Source organism: Kryptolebias marmoratus, linkage group LG1 (genome assembly GCF_001649575.2).
Source record: "Kryptolebias marmoratus isolate JLee-2015 linkage group LG1, ASM164957v2, whole genome shotgun sequence".
Taxonomy (NCBI): domain Eukaryota; kingdom Metazoa; phylum Chordata; class Actinopteri; order Cyprinodontiformes; family Rivulidae; genus Kryptolebias; species Kryptolebias marmoratus.
Window position 1 is genome coordinate 28,339,213 of NC_051430.1, and position 14,647 is coordinate 28,353,859.

At 39.9% G+C, this 14,647-nt stretch overlaps 1 protein-coding gene across 46 annotated transcripts in view; it reads right to left on the reverse strand.

The window, feature by feature from the left end:
• The window catches only part of camk2b1 (calcium/calmodulin-dependent protein kinase (CaM kinase) II beta 1), a 65,451-nt gene that overhangs the window by 47,072 nt on the left and 3,732 nt on the right, over positions 1–14,647 (reverse strand). For all 46 annotated transcript variants that reach the window (XM_017427830.3, XM_017427824.3, XM_017427818.3 and 43 more), the window contains exons 2-5: positions 12,584–12,678; positions 4,252–4,311; positions 3,647–3,701; positions 3,222–3,287 (exon numbers count right to left, since the gene is read on the reverse strand). In XM_017427830.3, coding sequence (XP_017283319.1) covers positions 3,222–3,287; positions 3,647–3,701; positions 4,252–4,311; positions 12,584–12,678 — 276 coding nt within the window. The remainder of the gene's footprint in view (positions 1–3,221; positions 3,288–3,646; positions 3,702–4,251; positions 4,312–12,583; positions 12,679–14,647) is intronic.

The window sequence follows — 14,647 nt, forward strand, 5'->3', positions numbered from 1 at the left end:
GGGGGTGGGGGTGTACACATGCGAGTGTGGCGTTGGCCTGAATGATTGACATTCAGGGAGGGGAACAAAAACTTATGCGTCTTTAGGCCCTTAAGATGACAAATGAGATCGTTTGCATTGTGATATATTAAAGAGAGGGCAGAATACTGTATGTGTGTTCTTAGAAGTGACAAAAACATCTCATGATAAGTTAGAAATATCTTAAATTTTCCTTTCCCAGATAACAAAAACAACAAAGCTAAAAGTGCTTTTGAGAGGGAGTGAACTTGAGAATGAGGCCAAAAGCTGTTAGAATTGGCCAAATATGCAGTTCTGACAAAATAGTCGTCTTTAGTGAACTGGAGATGAACAACATTAAAGCTAAATTAGCTGCTACTGTAACATATGTAACTATCTAAAATCTACACTGAAACTGCAGAAGTCATGTACAGTTTGCAACATGTGCATCACAAGCTGCAGGAAATGTTAAACAGCTCTGACAGCTGACATTTCAGCTTCTTCTGTATTCTATTTTATACTATTGTGTAGAATCCAAAACATGTTTGTTTTCAATAAAGGGGACAAATTACAGAACACTGTAGGAAATGACCTTTTCACTGTGTGACATATATGGGCTTCTCAGCCACCAGCAGCTGTCAGCCATAAAACTAGTAAACTGCTGAATAATAAAATGATTCTCCACCGGAGACTGAGGAGTAATGAGATCATAAACATGTGATGTAATCAGCCACGCGGTTAGAATAAAAAAGTGGACATTCACATGAACAGGTCATATCAGAAGTGATTTAATTGTCATTGTAGCTTTCAGCACTGACTGCTAAAAGAAAAGCTGTGAGTTTAGGCTTTCCTTTCCTTTCCTTACTTTTGGAGAACTGAGCCAACTTTTCAAAAACTTTGTGTACTCTGAGGTGTCTTACTTTCACTTCAGCATACTTCTTAATGCTAGCCTTTAAAACCTGTTAGCTACCTGCACTGAAGAAAATGTTACATCAAGATAGAGTTAATAAAGAGAAATTAAGTGTTTTTTTTTCCTAATTTTTTTTTTTTGCATTCTTAAACATGCACTACACTGCTGGAAGGTGCCACATTGCCAAATTTGTGTGAGTGCTGCTTTATCTGTGCAGTTTCAACCCAAACCGGATCTGAATCTTTGTGAGGAATTTACAGAACTTCAGTAAAAACGAAGCCGTCTGAGGGATTCCTTTAGTATCGTCAAATAGAACCTGTTACAAAAAATGTATCCATACAAGGTTTCACAAAAATCACCTACTCTGGTTTAGAAAAGCCAATAAATAAGACTTAATCACCAGTTTTTAGGGTTGAATATTGAAATATAATAGAATGAATTCAAACTACAAGTGAAAGAACTGTGAAGAGGAGACTGGAAGTAAAGCTTTACTGTGACTTTTCTAGAAAACCAAGCAGTTGTGCTTTTAATGCTGCTGAATGGACTAACACCCACATGACAACTGTCAGTTTCAAGTATCTCTCTCACTCTTCTCTCAGCCTATTGTCTGTCCACCCCCCCAAACTACTCCATTTCCTCTTCCGACGATGGTTAAAGTGAACTGTGTGTGCCGATGAGTCAGCAGGGGCGGTGGGAGTGAGATATAAAACAGCGCGGCTGGTGGTAAAAAAAAAAAAAAATGAAAAAGAACAAAAACAAAATAAAGAAAAGAAAGCCAAACTTTCCACAGTTTTCACTCTCGAGAAGTGGGCATTTCTTTATCCCTGCTGATGGTCTTGTTTTCATCTCTTCGACTATTTGTTTAAGGAGGAAACAAAGGGGAAGGAGATAACATCACTGGGTGTATCCTAAACAAATGATACATGTAACGCTAATTATATCTTTGAAAAGAAATATGCATCTTTAAGGTTTGGCCAATAAGAGTTTGCTGATAAAGCATGCAACCAATGGATTCAGAGCTTCCAGCCTCAGCGTCTAATTATTGTTTCAGAGGAAACTTTATAAACTACTAATATGTCACTTTTGAGAACGCAAGATCAAGAGCATTGCTGTTCTATAACTATGCAGTCCATATTATTAAAGATGAGCAGACCTTTTGACTCATTTCCAGTAAAACTTTTCAGTTCGGAAACATGAGAGCAGAATGTCTTCAACCCGTCATAACTGATATTGGTCAAACCTCTGACTGGTCCTGTAGCAGTGTGAAAGGTGACGTACTGGGCAAATGATGTAAAGGAAACAGTGGAGGAATGGTGAAATAGAGATTAAAATAAAGAGCAAAGAAATACGAGTGTGGCAATGAAAGTAGGTGCCAAATTTAGAAAGCGAGAAAGGGAAACGGCTGCTCAGAGAGACAAGAATAAGCAACAGAAACTAACAAGTAGGAATGCATCAATACCAGTGTCGTACTCATAAAAGTGTTCTGATTCAAGACCAGAGTCTACGGGTCATTGATGAGCCTGAAAAGATGCTTAACAAGCTGCTTAATGAGTAGCAGCTGTCCACACAGTCTCCGAGGAAGGAGCTGAGCTAATCCGAGGCTCGTGCTTCGACACGGTGACTCTTTTACCGTCCCTCCAATCGTGCTGCTGTGAGTCTCTTAAAGTGGTTAATACGGTTTATATTTCAGCTTGCAGCTATGCTTCTGAGCAGGAATAGTGCCTCTTTTGTGCTGAAATTGACAGTGCTGATGGTCGTTAAACACGAGGGACGTTTTTATGGGCTGGTAGGGTGGAGTTGGAATGAATTATTTGAATTTTTTCCATTATTTTTATTGGAAAATGTGTTCAAAATAGGAATTTTCAACATACAATTCACCTGTCGGAACAGATTAAGTTTGTAATTAGAGGTTTCACTAATTATAAGAAGTGTAATGGCATTTATAAGTAATTGTATTGGTACTCAGTATCGGCAAGTACTCAAATGTAAATACTTGTACTCAGTTTGAAGAAATAGGGTATGAGTGCATTCCTACCAACAAGGAGTGCTAAAAGAACAAAAATAAAGAGTGAAAAAAGAAAAATAAGCAACAACTAAACACTGAACACTGAGAGAGGCTGAAAACAAGGTGAGACGAGACAACGGTGAACAGAAAGTACGAGGAAGAGGAGAAGAGTATGAAGAGAAATACAACAAAAGGGAAAACACACACAAGTATAAAAGACAACAAACAAGAGTGGACAACAGAAGACAGAGACCATTCAGAGACAAGGGGTGGACCCGTCACACACAAAGGTGAAGGTCGCGCTTCTACCTGGCGTCGGCCTCGCTGTAATACTCTCTGGCTACAATGTCCTCGAACAGTTCACCTCCGGTAACCCTGTGACCACACACACACACACACACACACAGACATTTAATAAAACTGTAAAGTCTGGATTAGAAAGTGTGGTGAAATAAGAATCTAAAACAAGGATTCCTTTAAACGTCTCCCCATCTTCCCCCCCAAACATCCCTTCCTCTTCCCCCTTCCCACACCGTTACCATGGAAACTAGAGGGAACTGCTGGGAGACGGATGCAGAGGGTGTGGGTGGCGACGGTGACAGCGATGGGGGTAAATATAGGAGAGAGTTATGTAATGGTATATATACAGAGAGAGAGTACGGGAATCAAGGGAGAGGAGGAAGACGAGAAGAGGCAGATGATGAAGGTGTTTGAAAAAAAAAAGGATGACTTACAAGTCAAACAGGAGGTAGTGGAAGCCCTCCTCTGATATACTGTCGTGAAGACGAACTGGAAGAGAGAGAGATGAAGAGATTGAAGGATAAATGTCCAGCTGCCGTCATCTTTATTTTATTGTGTGTTATTATTAATTCCGTGTCTCGGTAAAGACTGCCTCTGAATAACGCTAGGCATCGCTGCTGCATTTTAAGCAGGAGATTAAACGAAAATAAAAAGCAGTGAGACTGTGTGAGGAGAGAAGAAACCACAGGGAGTCATAATAATGAAGTCTTACATCATATATTTACAATATAATAGCAAGTTCTGGCAATAAAGTGAAATATTTAATCAACAGAACAATGTCTGTGCATTATAGTATTATAACACTACTAATATTTACAAGACCTACTATTAAATGTGTTGAATTTTGTAAATATTGCTTGTTTTTTTAAATAAAACAGCTAGAAATCAGAGATTTAACGTGATGTCAAAATGTTATTAAAGCAAGACTCATCTTTACTTTGCATAAAAGCAGCAATTTAAAAAAAAAAGGCCAAACTTGTTCAAAGTTACACTACGCTGCGGTTGTGTTAAGAGGAGCAAAGTGGAGAGACATTCTTACCGATGTTGGGGTGTTTCAAAAGGCGACAAATTCGAGCCTCTCGCTCCAGCTTCTGGTGATCTGAAAAGCAGCAAACACAAGAAGGGTAAGGAGTAATAATAAAAGAAATAAATAACTGGGTTGTAAAAAGATGACCTAATTACGACTTGAGGATTTTGCAGCCTGTTTTGCACAACAGCTAAACGTGTTAGAAGGAGCCTACACAGTTGGAAGAATTATATTTGTGTAAAGTGTGATATAAAAATGATGAAATAAGGCAAAAATACAGTGATAAATAGAGTACAGAAGGTGGATTTACAGTGTGTGATGAGATTTTTGTTGCAAAGCATCACTGATAATCATAAACACATTAAAACAGTTGAATCTGTTGGAAATATGAGGTATTTTTATACTAAAAAGGCTAATTTAACAGATATTCGGTGTGGTAGATCAGCAGTACGCATTCAAACTTTCAGGAAATAACCATTAGATACACATCTATACCTCTACAATTGATACATTTTTTGGATTAAACTCGATTTAAAATGTCCGCCACAGCCAGTTGAGCTTAGAGAGCACAAAAACTGGACACACTTCAGTCAATTTTACAGACATTGTGCAAACATTTGGTACGGCCGTAGCTGAGTCATTCACACCACGTACTCCAAATGCCAATAATTGCGTGAGATCTTTAGCAGCAACCCACTTTGTCTGTTAGCAAAATAACTACTGGATGGAATGCTAGGCCTTTAATTAAAAACTGTATTACTGATGAGCTTTGAGGTTATAAATTCTGATTTTTTTCATGTTAGACCAGAGATAAAACAGGATGCTCATCACCTTATGTTCTTATGTTGGCTGTTTAGCGGGCCTTAGTACTGTTAGTTAGTCTCTTGGTATCTTTAGCTTAGCATTATCATGTTTTAATTTAATTATCTTAGCATTTTTCATGTTGGCTGTTAGCGGGCCTTTGGTACTATTAGTTAGCCATGCTGTACCTTTAGTTTAGCATTATCATGTTTCAGTTTATGTTATCTTATTTAGCCTTCCTGTACATTTAGTTTAATTTAGTTTATCTTAGCTCATATTTTAGATATTGTTAGATTGTTAGATCCCTGATTGTTGTTTAGTTCAACTTTAACTTTAACATGATTTCATTTAGATTATCTTAGCTACTATTTTGACTATCTTAGCTCATGTTTAGATATGTTTAGTTTCATGATTTTATTTAGATTATCTTATATTTTATTTAGATTATACATGATTGATGTTTTTACTTCTGTATCTCTATATTTGATTATGATGTTTTTATCCGTATTTGATTCTGTACCTGATTGTTGTTTCTGTGTTGTAAAGCACTCTGAATCACCTTGTTGTGGAAAAGTGCTATATAAATAAATTTCACTTCACTTCACCTGTGCTCTTTTTGTTTGTTTTTTTTAAACTAACCTTTTATGCGTCTCTTTCTTTGCGATGAATCTGCTTCTTGTTGTCCACCCCCCAGCTTGTGCTAATTTTAAACCAATCAGCATCGGACATAACGTCATCTCAGTAGACGATAGTCTGTTTGCTTTGGGGCAGAACTGAAAAGTCTGTCTACACGGACTAAACACCCAAATCTGCATGCAATCAAAGCTTTAGTACATGTAATACCCACACATACAGAGACGAAAGTAAAGTGGCGGACCACCACATATATGAATGCCTGGAAAGCAAAAAGAAGGAATAAACACGTATGTCTATATGTTCAACAACACACAGTTTATGTACTGTTCCCTCGTACAGAACACGCAGGGACACAAATAGCCTGGAAAAACACGAGCGCGCGCATTTCCACTGGCGCAGGGAAGTGACAGTGAAGTGTAAGCCCAGTGATTACAGTCTTAGAAGATGAGCCGAGAGAGGCGGAGAAAGGAGTGGAGGAGTGTTGAAGGGGGATCAAAGAGGTGGAAGGAGGAGGGAAAAAAAAAGCGCAAGAACAATTAATACGAACAAAGCCTGGTTGCTGTCTCCCCGCTGACAGAAGACGACGTTGCTAATCGCTGCTGGCCCTGCCTGCTGCTTGTTTTCTTCCTCTCACTCGGTTCGTTTGTTCCTCTCTGTTTGACGAAGGACTGAATCGTTTCTGTTTATTTGAGATTTTTGTCAATAAAGAATATCTTTTCCTTTCTGCGTCCAAGCTGAACTTACCAAGTCAGGCCGTTTCTAAAATTACTGCACGCTCGTGTTGAACACTCCCTGATATGTTATTCAATGGCAAATGGTGGAAAACATGTCATAAGTAGAAGGATCACATTTCATTCTGTCAGTGGCATCTGCTGATAATACAAGTCCAGAAATGGCCCAGAGTAATCCCCTTTATTCATCATGATATGTTCTGTCAGTCAAAATTACATCGCCTTTGTTATCTGTAGATTTTGTAGGAGGGCATGACTAAAGACTGAAGAGGAAATTAGACAGAAAGATGGAAGTGTAAAAACTAAAAATTACTTTCATTAAGCAAAGTAATAACTGTCACTCATCCTAGACAGTTTAAATTACGTGTACGAATGTCTTATTTGTATAAAAAATTAAAAATAAAACAATTATTGTGCAGTTTGCTAGGCTTGCCTGTGCTGCCTCTGCTTTGGCGCTGGGACATCAGATGACAGAAATTGTTGCAGGATTTGCAGCTCGAGACAGAAGATGATCTACAACATCATCTGCAACAGGGATGATTGCTGTCCAGGTTTTTCATAAAGCTGTCTGGATCAATGAGAGCTGAAGCAACAGCCATGAACGACAGATGACCTTCCTGTGGCATATACCGCCCTGCCATGGCTTTTCAGTAAAACTACTCATCCAGCCGGAGCAAAAAGAAGAAAGTCTGAAGGGTAGAAGTCCACCAATGTTAGTTTATTTAACAAGACCTGAAACTGTCAGCTCCGAATTCTGATTTCCAACAATAGCTTTATTCTTTTTTTCTTCTTTAGACCAAACAGTTCTCAGAGCTCTTTAAGGGTTAAAGGTCATAAGATAACACACTTTAAGAGCTGTTTCTCTGCGTGCTTTCACTTCCTAAATTGACGGAACAGCCATTCGGCAGGTCATAGATGAATGAATATCAGGTCATAACTTATTAATTTACGGTCTTTGTAGACTGTATTTATTTGCACTTAGGAATAACTGGACAATTTGATGTAAATTAACATGTAATGTTAGGTTCTGAGAAGCTAATGTGTTGAAATAAGCTCAATAAATCCCTGCACACCACAGAGTTCCACTGTTTTGACCAAATCACTGTGGAGATACGTTGCTGCTTCACAGAGAGGGCAAAATGGGAACCTACGTAAAATCAAATTATTATTCATTTCATGAACTACAATTGGCCGGAGACCAAAAATAAAATACAAAATCAACTGCTTCTAATAGTTATAAAAACTATGCAATGGTGCCTGTCGTTTAGAATCAGTTTTCTGAAGTTTATTCTCCAAACTATAACTTCTATATGTCTCAGCTTCCTGCAAAGCACAAGAAAGGAAGAGTGAGTCATCATGCACACCCAGCATCAGCGGAAATGAAGTGGAAATGGAAATGAGGTAGATATCTACTTTTGACGGCAAAGAACTTCCAAAAATAATAAACTTTCAGACTGTTATGAAACCAAAAAAATACAGACAGGATGTAGTTTTTTTGTGTTATCATGTTGATAAAAGTGCTTCAGAGCACTCAGATTTCATCAGATTGCTTCTCTCTCTGAACATTTACTTTATATTCAATAAAGCAAAAGTTCTAATAAAGCTAGTCTTCTTTAAGATGTGTTTGTAGACAGACGCTAGAGTCTCAAATAATAACAAGAGAGCATCCCATTAAAATGACACTTGATCCACACAGTTCACCGTGCCATTCACAAATGCTGCTTAAAGCTCTATCAGGCAAAGAAGAAGCCAGATCCAGAAACGCTGCTGTCTTCTCTGGACCAAAGAGGAGAGCTGATCTGAGGTCAGACGGATTGAAATTTGAAGTTCTTTTTGGGAACCACAGACACCACTTTACTCCAGCAGGTCCTGGACCTTAAAATATGGGTGTGTGAGCTTGTGAGACTGTTATTAGGAAGTGTTTCTTGGAAACTTTAGTCATTTTACCGTATTATCTCCAAGACTATTTGCTGACAGCTGATCAGGGGAGGGCTGGTGGTTAACGTGGACAGCGGTTGGGTTGATTGGTTTGACAAGCAGACAGAACAAATTGATGAATTTAGTTTCCGTGTTTATTCATTAATGAACACGGGGACTAATGAATGACTGCAGACTCAGTTGTGTAATTCTGTTGGATAATTATGTCTATTATAACTGAGCAGTATGGTTGGGCATCAACCAATATTTGAAACCTTAACATACAGGAAAATGTCTGCCTAGAATTGATTGTCATGTTTTAATAATATTGCGTGCAAGTTTCGGGCATTTTAAGGACTTTATGTTCACTAACTTTTAGCTTCTTAGACATGAAACACAGTTATTACTTGTGAATGTGTTTTTATTAGATGTTTCATGTGTGGAATATAACTACGGTTATCTTGCGTATCACTAGCGGTGAGCACTGCTTCAAATATTAATTTTAAGCTGTCGGTCAGCCAGATACCAGCGCTCTTCTTCTGGCGCAGCAGGGTAAATAAAAAATGAGACGAGAGTGAAAGGAGAAAAGACAGGAGGATGGGGAGCGGTCCTGAGGGGGACGAGAGAGGATTCTGAGGAGGGAGGACAAGCGGGAGGAGATACACGGCAAACAGGAACACGAGCACGGACTGAGATGAGCCAAGGATAGCATCCGGTGAAGTCGGAGAAGCTTTGTGCTGGAGGAGAAGAGGAGAGGAATATATTTGGGTTAATCATCACCAGTGAGGGCTGAGGTCTCTGGAGGGAAGGAGATGTAAAAAGGCATCCAGATATAACCACTGTCCAGAATATTTGACTTACAGCATTAGCATGACTCCTTTCAGATGGGAATTATGGAGAATATATTTCACTTTTTCCTACTTTCTATAAATACGTAACAAAAGGACAGGGAGATATATTGCCAGGCCAAAAACTCCTGCAGAAGGTTCTTATCTATTAAACAACTGCTGTATGTCAGAAGATATATTCTGTGGTTGCACAGAAGATTTTTCAAATTATTAGGTGGCATAAAGCAAAGAAAACTACTAAAAATAAGTTGCTGAAATGCCTAAACTTTGGTTCACAGCTACAAACCTCAAACGTCCATCAGATATCCAGAAAAAGCTCAAACTTAAAATATATTGCATGAGTGTCCAAAATAATTTTAAGAAATAAGCTGTTAGATTTGTTTGATTGTTTAATCATTCACTTAACTACAACTGTGCACGTCATGTTATTAAAATAACAATTAAACCAATAAATTTGAATTAAATTTGTACTTTTGTCCATAATTCTTATATAGCTGATGTTCCATCTGTTTGAGGGGAAGTTGGGACTTTAAAAGGAAAACATTAAGTCTTTATGCTGCTGAGCAAAGAATTAAGCAGAAATATACCTCAGCAAAAACTCTGTTTCCTTTTAGTAGCCTCTTGTGCCATTTAAGCTTATTCCAGCTGTTTTTAAAGGCCCTGCAGACGCTACAAATTGCTAACTTTCAGAGTTCTTCTGGCGTGTTGTTACTTGAATAAATTAATAAATTAACAGCCCAGCTATGATGCATTCACAGAAAAACGGAAAAATGAGTTCACTGGTTAAACCAAAAATCAGCCGATGCCTGACACCTGCAGAAATGATTAGAAGAATATCTGTGAGGAACAGAGTGTTTGGAAACTACTTAACTGTTGGGTGAACTTAATACTTAAAGGCATAACTTACAAACAAAACAACATTTACTGACATTTGTAATTAGATGCAAACCGATCTGATTTCATTATAGGCTTAAGCTTATTAAGCCTTCACTTAAATACCTCCATCCGGTTTATCTGACATTGACACAAAAGCCCGGTGACCAGAAAGCAGGTCAGCTGTCTGCCGCCGCAAAGCAGGTGAATCTCAGGCGAAATACGCACATGTGAATATATAAATACACGCGCATACGAGCACAACAACTTCAGCGTGATAAGTTACAAGGCCATACAGGAACCTCTGGCATCCCCCCGTCCACGGATCAGTGCCAATAAACAACTGCTATGATTGGCTGCAAGCCTTGCCCAGCAGACCTGCCCTATATTTCCTGGTGACATGAGCTGGATTGACATTAACCGTTTGGCGTCTGCAAAAAAGGGGGAGGGAGAAGAGCAAGACTGTGGGGGTGGTTTAGGTAATCCAGATCTATACTTATTCATCTACTCACAGATGTTTAATATCGTTGCTTTTGAATCTGTGAATCATCGTGGCTTCAATAAACAAACAGTGTTCGGTTGAGTGTGTGTGTGTGTGTGTGTCAGGGTGAAGGAGAGAGAGTCAGATGAGAGTCCCGTGCTTAAAGGCATGTAGGCATACAGGCACATGGCCCTCAGCTGCCAAGTGCCTGGGGTGCCTTCCCTCCCGTGACCCGTCCCTCCCGACAGCTACCGTCTCCATCTGCCCGTCCCAAACAAACGCCCCTCTTTAGTTGCTTCGGTCGGGGTTTTAAACTCGCTCACCTCACCTGCTTTCTGAGAAATATAGCAGCCGCTTCTGAAGCAGAGCAGCATGTCATCGTGATCGCCATAAAACCTGGCTCCGGCAGCCCATGTCAGATAGGTCATGGAGCTATAAATAGTCGCGGGGTAGAAGTAGTATGCGGTGGCTCTGCCGGCTCGAGCATTGCTTAGCTGTTTCAGAAAACACGGCTCATCCATTAGTAAGGAGCCCTGCGCACCACTCAGTCGGGTCAGATCATCCAATCTTGAAGCAGGGAGATTATGCTGAGTCTCTGAAACGCAGCAGAAATCTGCAAGCAGCTGCACAGAAACGTATGAGTCCAATGAAGGTAAAAAAATATCATTTATTCTGGGTGCATTTGGGCCGCTTGTCAAACAAATCTCTGGAATTACCCATTAGCACTCTGCTAATGGGAGCAGGATGATCATGGATGGGTTTATCTTCACTGAAAGCTGCTCACTGTGATGACAAGCCATCCTCACTGATGATGGGCCACCAGATAACAATTACTCTGAATTTCTAAATGATTGATTGGTTTTGCTGCTTTTTCTCCCCCACCTCACTGCTTTCTCATCAAGCTACGATTTCCATGTGCGAGAACAAACATGACAGTTTGTGACAAAAGCACAAAACAAACTGTGTAAATCATACGTTTCGTTACACTAATAAATTAAAAGGTACTTATTGCAAAGTGCGCACGTATCACAAACTCTGCTTAAACCTTTTTATTCAAGGCGACATCATATTTTGGTCATCGTGACTTTGCAACGAGTACTTTTAATATAAAAAAGGGGAACAATTTTAGAGTTAGTTTGACTTTATTCTTCCCTCTTCTAAATAAACCTTCTAGCTTCCTAAAAAAAAGTTTTATTTTCATTATACCAAATGTTATAAATAAAAGAAACGTTGCTTATTCGTGTTAGATGTTGAAATACGATTCCAAAAGTGCACTACAACATTATCTAATTTATTCATTAATACACTTATTAAGTGTTCACATGCTAAAGAAAACCACATTATTTTAACAAGATCATGAAAACACTTGATTCTTTTTAACTCCCATCCTTCCCTGTCATGTTACTGCTAACACAAAGAGTCTTTTTACCTGAAAACATTTGTTTCAAAACCAAATCATACCCACAAAAAGACAACTGTCAAACACAGATCGGAGCAGATATTTTGGATTAAACTTCTATTAAAGTGCTTCTTCCGCCACACTCGCCGTTTTCACACACAAGCTGTTTTGTGCGAATGAGAAGGTGGGGCGACGGTCTAACATCGGCGGGGTGCCGCTCGGCCCGGCCGCGACGCAGAGTCTTCGGTTACGAGGGCTGGGGAGACAGAAGGAGGTTCACGCCGAGATCTGTGAGGAGCCACAGAGACCACCATGGAGCCGGACTGCTCTTCGTCGTGGTGGCATTCAGCTTTTACAGTTACTGGCTGCCACGCTTATCAACAACATTTAACTGATAATCTATACTGATTTTTTCTTCTAAACAGATGTGAGCTCATGGGGTTTTTGACATTTTGTGGAAGTTTTTCATCCCACTGAGGCCCAACGCTTCACGTGGACTTGACTCATCTGATCGTGTAAAATTTCTGCCATATTGGTTTGATTTGAGAGCTCGTTTCTGAGCCACGAGCTGCAAACTGATCTCCAGGATGTGGTCTGATCCTATCAGGAGCACGAATGACGAAATACAGAAACAAAGGCTGAAAGGAGCTGAGCTTACCTCTAGCAGATAACTTTTTGGTGTTGATTATTTTAGCGGCATACTCCTGACCCGTCGACAGCTTCACACATCTGCGCACCACTGAAAACGCTCCCCTGTAAACAGAAAGAAACAAACATTAAGCTTCTGTGCAGCGCTGCAAGATGAAAAGGCGGTTTTTGAGCTCAGCTGCAGTTTCTTTATCGATCTGGTTGCCTCAATCATTGTGACTCGGGTTTTGCCGGAAACACACGAAATCACAAAACTCAACTTTTTATTTTTTTAAGAAGCAGGCCTTTATATCGTTTCTCAAATGTAACTGCAGAAAGCTGCTTTTAAAGACCAAGCTGCCCAGATTTGTCTGCTTAATAAGCTCCCAGGAGGACCCTCAGACACAGTCAGCATATTCAAAATAATGTGCTCACATGTGGAACGGGGAGACATGAAACTGAATAAATAAGACTCTTAAACAGTCTTATAGCTTGGAAAACGCACCAGCAGTAAAAAGTCGAGAGAATATTTCTTATATCTGCTTTGATGTGGGGTCTAAAAGCGTCTTTTTCCAACAGTCACACAAACTATAGCGTTCACAAGATGTATTCCTAAATTATTAAATATAGAATATATTTTTCCACGTGAAAGTAAAATTTAAAGATTCACAGATATGAGCGTCTCCCTTAAAATAAAATAAAAAACCTGCAGAAATCTTACAACAAACAGCTTCAAGTCTGTAAATATCAGACTTCACAGCGTTGGTTAATTTATGTGAATGTGCGCAGCCGGACTGTGACTGAGCGCCGACAGGGAAAGGTTGAATTGTGACACCGGTCTCGCTCCCGGACCAACAAGGTCAAAGGTGAAAGCTGTGGGACCAGATGGACAGAGGCTCTGATGAGCCGACGCCGGGGTTGGATCTCAGCGCAAGGACACAAAATCCCACGGAGGACGGGACGCCAGGCTTCTCCTGACTTTGTTGGGAGCTGATAAAAACAACCAGAAATCGTCTGAAAGGCTCGAGCTCAGCGTCGGGGCTGAGCGATCTGTGGATCAGCGAAGAATCGACGTGCTTGTCTTTAACAGCCGAGCGTTGGGACAATTTTAAAGGTTATGGTAACTGGATAACTCTGAGCTCCTGGAGTGCCGTTACAGCCTCGGTGATGTAGAGACGAGTAAATCTACTCTCTCTGGCTTCGTGTGTAAGCGAGACTAAACACACTGGACCAAAAAGAATAAAAAGTAAAGAATAAAACAAAAAGAAGCTGTGTGGCTGTTCTGAACCCACGAGAATCCTCCTGAGCTCGTGACGTGCTGAAATAAAAACCTAAATAATTATTATACTAAGATCATTTTCTGAAGTCATGAATTTTCTGTGTTATGAAGGACTCTCAGCTACTACTATGCCACATTCCAGCAGTTATGGTCGTTTTTGTGCTTTTTTTTGTGCGTCCATCTTGGATTGGGTTGATTCCAAACGTTCATCGGTTGTAGATGTACATCTGGTGATTACTTTCTGTTGTTTTATTAAAACTTGATATTTTGGTGACAGCTGCTTTTTGCAGCAGAGAAACTCTGATTTACTATTAAAGATTTTATTCTAGAACTAGTTTTTAACTAAATTCGACACCACGGCTCTCTAACAGGTGCTGGAGCTTGCTTATAGCAATTTAATTAATTTATTTTTTTACTAAACTGAGGCTGATATTATGCGTAATAACAGAGTCGAGGCAAAGTCACGATGCTGAAATGTCACAAAGGAAGAACCAGCAGCCAAACGTGAGCGCACAATAATCACCTCTGCTCTGATGCTGGATTACAGACACACAGAGAATCACCGTCAGGACACCACGCCGTTCACGCCTGCGACTCTTTCCTCTGAGACAGATGTGAATATTCCCTTTAGCCATGCAGGGCGAACAGATCGGCGTCTTTCACCCAGATTCTGCTCGGTGTTACGAGCAGAAGTTGAGTTCTCCCTGAAGTTTGTAATTTCTCCTTTTAATCAACGAGCCGGAAGCTCAGGATGAAACACAGCGGGCAGAGAATATTTACGACTGCTGGGATAAAAGGAGCTTTGCAGGGAGGCCG